Source organism: Anser anser (assembly GCF_964211835.1).
Source record: "Anser anser genome assembly, contig: HAP1_SCAFFOLD_76, whole genome shotgun sequence".
Taxonomy (NCBI): domain Eukaryota; kingdom Metazoa; phylum Chordata; class Aves; order Anseriformes; family Anatidae; genus Anser; species Anser anser.
Window position 1 is genome coordinate 519,360 of NW_028153992.1, and position 10,060 is coordinate 529,419.

General features: G+C 40.8%; 1 protein-coding gene across 1 annotated transcript; it reads left to right on the forward strand.

The window, feature by feature from the left end:
* The first annotated feature begins 367 nt into the window (after positions 1–367).
* LOC310891000 (uncharacterized protein C6orf52) lies at positions 368–6,503 on the forward strand. The gene is made up of 4 exons (XM_083853309.1): positions 368–716; positions 4,747–4,942; positions 5,469–5,514; positions 6,333–6,503. Exons 2-4 carry the CDS (start codon positions 4,883–4,885, stop codon positions 6,467–6,469), a joined length of 243 nt encoding a protein of 80 aa, XP_083709435.1. The 5' UTR covers positions 368–716; positions 4,747–4,882; the 3' UTR covers positions 6,470–6,503.
* Positions 6,504–10,060: the final 3,557 nt, after the last annotated feature.

Genomic DNA, 10,060 nt, shown 5'->3' on the forward strand with positions numbered 1-10,060 from the left:
GTGTAGCCTGTGAAAGTGCAAAGCCAAGCACCAAAGCAGAGCTCAGAGGTAATACTTAATGATTAAAATGAGGATGCATATTCTGTGATTTATTTTTTGGTTTGCTCTGATTTTTTTTATTTTCTTACCTGTTAAGCACAATTATTTTTTCCTTTGAGGTGTGGCAAAATTATTCGTTTTTCCTGTAGGAATATTGCCTAGATAACATCTGTTTCCACACTTTTCCCCAAGAATAAGTTTATCCTTTTTAGAGAAAAGCTTTCATTAATGACGTGCTTGTTCTTTACATGCCCTACACGTTGTTCATTTGGAGTTCAGACTAAAAACATGATCTTTCAAAGAAGTTCGTATACTTTTTAAAGCCAGGTGGTGGGCAGAAAACACAGTTGTGAAAAGTTTTATGTAGAGTGGAAGCATGGGGTTTTCTTGTTTGTTTTACTGTTTGGTGGGTTGTTTGTTAAACAGTTTTGACTGGAAAGATCAGGACTAGAATGTAGTTCAAACCTTCACGTACTGCAGATACACCGTGGGTTACGGACTTGACATTCACTTATTTCTGCAGGTTTTGGTGCTGCGGCTGCGTCCACAAAATGCTGCCTTGCCATCATTTACATTCGGTGTTCACTCAGAGTGTTCAGGTGCAGAGTCTGCAGCTGCCTCACAGTTTATTTTGGGAAGGACAGAAGAGAAGCAGTACTTGCAAACCAGTACTTCAGGTAAACAGAGTATCTTTTGTCTTCACTTGTGCGCTTATGTCCATCAAGTAAGACCTCTGAAACCATACTAGAAAAAATCTGCGGGATTTGATATGTTCATGTACTAGAGCTTTAGAAAAAGTTTAATTCCTATATGCAGCATGTCTTCTGTCCTGGTTATTGATACGTACGCAATTAGTAGCAATCCCTTTTTTGATCTCAACACTAGGTTTAGACAAAAAATTGCGACACCTTAAGGAACCTGTCCTGCATCTCATACAAGCACAGAAGTTGCAGTGTCTCAATGCTAGCAGTACAGTTGGTGGTAAAATCTTTAGTAGGGTGAAATAGAGGCCTCACACCTTTCAGAGAAAAAAAGAGATTATTCCCACGTACTTGCAACTATGCTGCAGAGTGTACTGCTGTTACTCTAGTGCTACAAAGGTCCAAAAATCACTGAACAGTTATTAGCCAGTTTTGTATTCCTTTAATTTGTTGAAAGACTGCAGTAGAGGATTGAAGTTTTTATTGAGGATCACTGTGTGGAAAAATTCTGATTGTTAAATGTCATTTGTATGACTTAAGAACCGCGTTTTGGAGTACAGAATTCAGTATTAATTCCAGAAGGGGTAAGGGGAAGGACATTAGCTAGTAATCCCGAACAAAAGCAGTGTATAGAGCTATACTGATTTTAATCGCAGTATTCTTACAGTTGGTCTGTTACTGAACAGATATGTTTTGGGGAGATATGGTGGCCAGGGAGGCGTGTGTGTTTGTGTGCTTCCTCTTCTAGTTAAGGTTCTGGGGTTTGGTTTAGTCAGGAAAATTCGATGAGGCACCTTGTGTAAAAGGAAATGTTAACCAGCATTTTTCAACACAGTGTAGTCCCTTAAAAGTGTCGTAGATGAAAAGAGGCCATAAACGCTGGGGGAAAAAGTTAGTGGGAAACTGAAAGCAGGATCACATTCAGTAGTGAGAGAGCAGCAGCCTAGGGAAAGCTGATGAATGACTGTAACAGATAGTTCTATTTTAAGTGTAAAACAACACTCAGTACTTTATAATGGTGGTCTTACCAGAGGGTTCTTCTCCATGGCTCCTAAAAGCACGTCTTGAAGGCATTCGAGTGCAGTGAACTTAAGCTGTAAGAGTTGGGCTGGTAAGCTTGGCCTGATTTGAAGCTGTAGGCATGGGGCTATAATTTCTGAACAGGCTACAAAAGAAACTGTACCACTGTGCTTTTCAGTGCTCCGTTTAGCAAAGCCATCAAATTGTTGCAGGCAATTGATGTTGTTCTTCTAAGAGCACCTGAAAGATATTTTTGTTTGAAGAGTTCAGAGGTACCGGTTAATACTGGTTCAGATAATTACAGCCAGCTCTTGGTGTTTGTGACCAATAAAGTTTGTGGCTCCAAAAGGAGTGGGTTAGTGCTAACTGATTAACTGCTGTATATGCAGAAATATGGAATCTGATTACTTACGCAGAGAGCACTTAAAATGTATTGTTTTGCTGGCTCTCAGTGAGTTGCATCTTAATGCTACCAAGGAATAAGCTTTTTGCTCCTGGCCCAAGTTTTTTAATTTGGTGAAAGCCTTTTCTGTGCACGTGCACATGCCAGAGAGGTTGCTTAAGTAATAGAAGCTATAGTAGCTGCTATCTTCTGTTTTTTGTAGAAGACAGAAACTGAATTCGTTAGCTTTGTAACTGTTATGCATACCAGAATTGGTTTTCTCCCTTTTGAAAATAGTAGAGGGTATGCCTATGTCAGATTTGGTGAGCAAGGTGATCAGATGAGGGCACTGCAAGACTGCCAGAACGCACCAGGTCTGGGGGGAAAAGGAATCCGGCTGAGCATAGGAATTTCTAAAAGGTAACCAAGGAGTTGTGCATTGATACAGTTATTCTAAATAATCAGATTCTTGTAGCTCTGCCTTTGGAAAGTCTGTGGCCCTTGCTGTAGTGGCTGTACACAGGATGCAGTCTACAAAACCAGAAATGCAGAAGTCCTATGTTTTGACTCCCTGGATTCATCAACCTGCTTCAGGATGGCTGGGGGAATCCAACTGTTAAGTCTAGCCAGACAGCGCAACTTGGGCTTAGCTGCCATTGTAACCAGCCTTGTTTCTCAACAGTAGCAAAGCTGAATGCATTGGTAAATATTTTCAGGTTTGGGCCTGCATAAGGTAGAAGGGACAAGAAGTGGTTTTATATGCTAGGGAGTTCTTGTTCTTAGAGCTTTCCCTCTAGTTTGAGAGAAGCACATAACTAGTTTTATAGTGGGTTGACAGGAAAGAAGTGGGGGGGAAAAATGGGAACGCAGGGAGAAAGCCAAAGGCGTTATTACTAGAACAGGTTTAGAATGCTATTCTTTGCTTTTCATGAGCTTAGGGCAATGGGGAGTTTAAAGCTTAGCACTTCCTGAGAGGGTTTCTTACTCTACCGGCTCAGTTCTATCACTTATTTAAGGCAATTCAGGTCTCTGAACGGTTAAAGAATTGATACCAAATTTGATGAACTCTGATCCAGGATACTGACAAAACAGGACTTCATATAAACAATTTCAGTATGTTCATGAGGTTAGCTTGTGTGTTCTGTTAAATAGTAAAAAATGACACTTCTGTTTCTGTTTACCTAGCATAATTCTGCAAATGTTGCCTCCTTCTGCTTTAGAATGGAAATGCTCTTCTCCAAGAGAGCACTGTCCAAACTTCTTTGCCAAAATTTTTTGATTAAATTAATATTGTTTTATTTTGAAAACAAGAATAAGCCACAAACATGTTTTCTTGCTTCGGCTATCCAGAAGAACGTCAACAGTATTTTCAGATTTTCCTTCCCTACACAACTGTATGTAGGAAGAGTGCAGTTGGAAGCAGAAGACCTAAGATGATGTATCTTCTGTTTGTTTACTACAGTAACAAGACAATGGATTACCTCTTTATTAGAACTTGTGTAGCTTTGCAGTATTGAAACAAATGTAGGTATTAAAATACACATCAGTAATACGTTTCTGAATGGCTGAGTACCGTGCTCTCTTAGCATTGAAATACCCAGCCATTGGATTAGTTTGTCCCTCATGTTTGCTGAGTTTGGAAGCTATTTCAGAATGCCTTCAGCTTGTATTCTTCCCCAAAAGCATAGAACTCACTTCTCTGCATCCCCAATTCAAGTCAGAGAAACTGGGCACTGCAACCACAGGAGGTCTGCCTGTACAGAATCAGTGAAGACAAGTCTAAACAGCGGATTTTTTTGAATATGCAGCTGGGTTATCTGAATGTTCTTTATGCAGTGTACCTCAGTTTTAGTACAGATAGCACTTGTCTTGGTTCTTGTCATTAGTCTGAAGCTGCCCCTGAGAAAATCTTGAAAGGGAAAGTAGTGAAAGCTAATCAGCTGGCCCTTTCTTCTTAAGAACCAGTGTATTTTGTAATTCTCCCACTAATAATAAGGCGTCACGCTGGAGAATCGCGATTGTGTTGTTAAGCAAGACTGACTTCACCTGAGCGGTATAGTTGGCAGCTGTTGAATGTTTAATGGACTTTAAACAAACAAAAAAACTGAGCAGGTGGAGGTAGACATGGCAAACTGACAGGCAGCGTCAGATGCTTCTTTGAAATGGATAATCTGACTCCATTCACTTCTTTCTGGAAATAAGATCTAGTAATTAACCAAACAAAAGATAGAAGGGTTAAGACTGCATCTTTAAAGCAGCTGTGCTTGATAAATGTCTCTGGTCTTAAATCAATCTTTAGCAAAGCACAGAGACTTAGCAGCAGCTTGCTTATGCCAACGCTAAAAATACTTGATGTGTACAGGTAACCATGTCAAGGCTCTGGAGTTAATCCATGACAACAATTCCTTCTGGTATTGGCAAAGGTGAGGATGCTTGCTTCTATAGAAATGAGGTTTTGAGCTGTGACTTAAGCTGTCACTTAGGTGACTGTTTAGGAAAGCTTCCTTTTAAGCTTTGAAGTACGTAAGCTGACAAATTGTTTAAGTTCAGAACTGGGTTTACAGTCTCTTGTTCTCTGACTGTATGCAACTTCTCATGTTTCAGACTGAAAGCAGAATTGCAGCGGTACCAGTCATACAACTATAATGATTATTGCCAAGATTACCAGAACTACCACTCGCAGAGGAGTTAAGATGCTTACGCTGACTACAACTACAGCTCCTATGCTCCCTATGACAGCATGCAAGCTGTTGGAGACTGCTCTTTAGGAGATTCTTTAATGGCTCCAGCTGTTTTTGAGGTAAAGATAGTGCACGCTTGCTGTAAAGAAAATATTTCACAGATAATACGTTGTACAGATTTGTGTGAATCAGCAAAAAGAATCCGAAGTTGAAAACATGCTTTCTGCTTAGTGTGAAGTTAAAAGAGCAGATTCCATTCAGAGGTGTTTGTATTTAAGTGCTTAAATAGTAAATCCATAGAATTAGTGATTTATACACCATTATTTGTTCACACATACCAAAGAATGGTTTTGACAGCATAATTGCGTACGCTTCTTCTGTTCCTGTTCTTCTGATTTGCTTTGCTTAAAGCAAATTAAACAGTTGTTGTAAGTGGTCTTATCGTGGTCAATGTATTAGTTGTGACCTCCGGAGGTCCCTTCCAACCTGTACTGTAATATTGGCTTTCTTCTAAAAATAAGTAGATAAAATGCCATCTATCCTTGTAGTTGTAGGAAGAAGGAATGGGTTGAGACTGCAGCACTTTGAATCTGTGATGCTTTCTGAAATGAGTTATGATTAAACTTAGCCTTTTCTGTCTTTCAGGAATCTTCAGTTATGACTGCAATCGGTGATGACCTAATTACTGACGGTAATAAGGGTTCTATCATTGTCACTTGAGTTTAGCCATCCTTGTGCCTTTTAACAATACAAGCCAACCTCTACTGGATGAAGAACATCTTGAAAATTCAGCTGAGGTCAAACCTCTGTGGGGTTGATCTGCAATCAGCTGGGGTTTTAAAGCTGATACAGCATACACTGACCGCATCAAGTAAAACGGGACACTGTCAATGCTTCGCAGCAGGTTTCTTGTACCTGTGCCTTCATTCCCATTTGAAAATGGTCTAAGACAGAATTTTGTTCTTTGTATTGGTTCCGCTAAACAGATTTTATATTAGAAACTCAGTAATATGCAAAAGCTTTGTTCTCCACCCTGAGGTAAAAGCTTATGTTGCAGATTCCAAAAGGAGGATTCAGCTTGCACTTACAAATACGGTACAAAACATATTTGTGTCCTGGAAGGTTTGCAAAGTTCCTCACGTGGAGGCATTTTGTGTTAGTGTTTAGAAACTATCCTATGTAACGTGTATTGCCGTAGAAGTGAATTAAATGACTCTTGGGAGGGTTTCATGGCTGATTATCCGTAAACGTTATCTTTACTATCTTAAACATTGTCTTTGTCTTTATCTTGAAAGACAGTTCTAGTCCCAGCCTTCTAATATACAAATTCCCAAAAGTTGGAGTTGTGAGGCTCAAAATTTTAGAGGACTAAATACCTCACTAAAATTAGTAGATCTAATAGCTTATTACACTTAGCTTAAAATACATTTTATTAGCCATTTCACGTGAAGTTTTTTTGTGCGCATGCCTCAGATTTGATACTTGGACTTACCAGGCTTTTATTTTCAGATCCACAGCTCTACTTGGATGTTGATGAAATGAACAGACAATTCACGGAGACAAGCGAAGAACTCTACGATTCACTCATGAATTGTCACTGGCAACCTCTGGATACGGTCACTTCTGAAATCCCCTCTGCTATTTAAGTGTCTTCTAGAGCATGACCGTTATGGCCAAAGTGCTAAAACTACATTTCTTCTACATTATTCTAGCTCATAAGTTTTAAAGCACAATGATAGGTTGGGTTTTTTTTGCTATGCTTTTGACAGTTTCTGTAATCTTTTTGTTCATCACTCCCTTCTTGGAGCATCATGAAGTCATGTAAATATTCAAGAAATGTAAAGAGGTAAATGGGGTCTAAAGATAGACTTGCCTGTGTAAATAAAAGATTTGTTTCTGCAAACCTGCCAGCAAGGGATTTTACTTGTACCTGTGTGCAGCACGTTCTCTTCCGGCTTATGGAATTTAACAAGGTAGTAAGGGTATTTCATCTGTCTTTATTTTTATATGGGCATTAGGACACAAGCAAAATCTAGCTTCCCCTTGTTTTCCTGGTTCCTTAGGTAAGCGACAAGCCAAGCCTTTCATGTGCTTGCTTAGACTGGAAGTATGTATGGGAGACACTCACAGGCCTTGCTATGGAAACACCTGTGCCCACTTTTTCCTGCAGGCTGCTGGCTCTAACTGTACTACTGATACATGCTAGGTCAGCTAAAATCGGCTTATAAATAGGGTATGTTAAGCATATGGAAGTGTAGACTTCAACTGCCATAGCTACAAACATCCCGTGGAATGAGGATGATGTCTGCTGGCACTCTCTGCATCAGCATTCAGTTTTCCCTTGCCCTTCTTACTGTTAGACTTCTCAGCTGACGCTTTACAGCGAAGAAATTGCTACAACATAATCCGTGTTCTTAAACCTAAAAAAAAAAAATCTTGGAGAAAACAACTTGCTGGTTTTCCCTCCTTGCTGGCAAGGAGAAAAATAGTCCACCAGGAACAACAAAAAAATCCTAGTAACAGCTCCTTAAGTTATACCCTCTGCTACCCTCTCTGATTGCTCTGGTCTTCCTTCATTCGTGGTAATGAAGTTTTTAAAGCTCTGGTAGAAGGATGACAGCACTCAAGTCAAAGGAGATGAGAGCAATGAGGAAAGCTTTGCTTTAAGCTAGAGCAGTCTTGCGAGTTGCTGCCTTTATGCTGTTCTTATCTTGAAGGGTACAGAGTCTTTTCCAGTCATAGGGACTCCATAACCCTATGAGTATGGAGAAATAGTTGCTAATTAACAGTGTGTATAATAAGTAAGTGAGGCTGGAAACAAAAGAATATTCCTCCAAGAAAAAAAAGGAAGCAGAAATTACTGTACTTAATAGCTGGGGAAGCTGTTAAAGCTAGTTGACACAGTTCTGGTACTGCCGTGTGTGTTTTGGGGGCAACATAAACCATAATTGCTGTGATGGCAGGTAAGAATCCAATTCTTTTTTATGGCTTAGTGTAGTCAGTGAAAGCAGTGGTCCTAAGCTGCATGCTGTTCTTAAATGTAATGCAAATTCTCTTTTGTGACTCCTCAGTACTTCCAGGTTACTTGTAGCTGATCACCAGCAACTGCTTCTGTTAGCTATTAGCTGTTGGGTTTTTGCTAGGAATACTTTCAGTCCTGAATTGAAATGATGACATCCTGAAACAGAAGAGGCTCTTGGAGTATTGTAGGAAGCACATTCTTCCTGGTTCTAGTGCAGGTGTAGACGTAGGAGGAGACAGAAGGCAAAGAACCTCACATAGGTGGAGGGGGTGAGGTGGCATCACAGTTAGAGCTGTTGCAGTTAACTCTTCCCAAAGCATGAAAGCAACGTGGCTGGGAACAGGGATTTGTTGGGTTGCTTCTTTGTGTGAGCCAGGGAGTCTTTTGAGGGGCAGATTAATAAGAATATGACACAAGGTAGAGGTGCAATAGATGAAGCAAAGAATCTGGGTGGGAAAAGGGTTGCTTGTACGTGTCTATGGAATTGTTTCAGGGGACTGAGCTGGGGCAAATTCAAGATAATAGATGCAGCCTCCTTGACTTTGGATGGCAGTGCTGAAGCTTCAAAACCTTACAAGCTTTGATGCCACTTCAATTGTAGTGCATAGCTGTGGTACTTGAGCTCAGAAGTGCAAACTGCACAGGATTTTTTTATCTATTTTCTTCAACGTGAGCAGCAAAACATCTTCCAGGAATGTGCCTGGGTGCTACGCTGCTTTGACACGGCTTGCTTTGCATCACCAAACACAGTAGTTAGGTTGCATCGAGTACTTTGTGGAAACATTCATTGTGTTGTCACCCAGAAATGGGATGCTACAGATATGTGTTGGCCCGGCAGTATCAGTGCTGGTTTTTGGCCTTTGAGAGGTTGGTCCATAACATGTGACCTGTGTAACGAGAGGCCCACATAGATTGGTGACTTCATTAAGTCTGATGCTGTGGTGGTGTGTGACCCAAGGCCCTGAACGTCAGAAAATCAGGCTGTGGCCACCTATTTTATGCAGACTTTGCCTATTAACAAGGTCTCTACACTGTACGTTAGAGACGTGCGCCTCCTTTTCCGGACTAGATAGCGAAAATACCAGTTTTGTAGTTCAGTGAATGAGATTGGTTGGGCTGTTTGTTCTCCAGAGCTGAAAAATGTTGGGAGTGTATTCTCTTGGAGTCCACAGAAATGAAAATGATGAGAGGAAGAGAACGTTGGTTGCAGCCCGCGTGCTGCTGTTATAAAGTAGTTCTCTGATGTCTTTTTCCCTCTGCTGAGACTTATCAGCCTATCGTCCTTTCCTGTTAGGAGCGCATACCTGGCTTGGGATGGTGTGCGCAGGGCAGATTCTTTACCGTAAGAGCACAGTGAATGCCAGAATTCTTCCTGTACTGCCGTGTTAACCCTGAGTCACAAATTCAGGAAGCAGTGATTGCATCGGAACTGCTAGAATGCTTTGCGGAGTCTTTTTACTGGGTAAACTTCACAGCTGCAGTTACAACTTCCAGCCTGTGTTAGCTGAACACATCGTACTGGTGCCCGCCATCAGTTTGACAAAGATGGGATTGCAGTAGGAACTTGCTTTTTTCCTTCTTTTTAATTAAACAAGTCTTTGAAGCAACTTTTCCAACACCGCCATACTTCACTTCTTCCAGTTATTTTCTGTTTTACTTAGCTGAAATGTTTTTTTTTCTTCCAAGCTTGAGGAAGTTTTCTACAAGAATGTCCCGTAATGATTTCATAAACTCTTTTCGTTGTACCTAGCTGCAACAGAGAGTGCTTTTATTCAAAAACCTGCTGGTTTTCTCTTCCAAGAAGTAGTGGGGTTTTTCCTATCTCTTCACTGATGGGAAAGGCTGTAGGACAGTAGCTTGAGGGGCTACTAATGCTGTCATCAGTGAGGCGGGAAAAGGCAGGAGTCCGAAACGGGTAAAAAGTACTTAAAAGGATACCAAAAGAGTAAATGGTACTTAAGCCGTGGATGTTTCTTTTTGCAGGGATGCTCTGGACTAACCGCTTCTTTCTAGCACTACCTCAAAGTAACTTGCAGATAGAACTCACAGGGAAGGTTGATCAAATGGTGATGATCGCTGTCATTCTGCTGGACACGCAGATACTTGCCTTTCGTTTTGGCTCATTTCTAATACCAATTAACTTCAGTGCCTCGCGTTAATAGACACCGTTTGACTGCATCGGCAAATGTTTCTGAGTCGTGAGTGTCATTAAAGG

Coding starts and splice junctions, on each gene's coding strand:
- LOC310891000 (XM_083853309.1), top strand. CDS start 4,883: ATGCAAGCTGTTGGAGACTGCTCTTTAGGAGATTCTTTAATGGCTCCA. Junction 4,943..5,468: donor TGGCTCCAGCTGTTTTTGAG/GTAAAGATAGTG, acceptor TCTGTCTTTCAG/GAATCTTCAGTTATGACTGC. Junction 5,515..6,332: donor TGATGACCTAATTACTGACG/GTAATAAGGGTT, acceptor TTTTATTTTCAG/ATCCACAGCTCTACTTGGAT.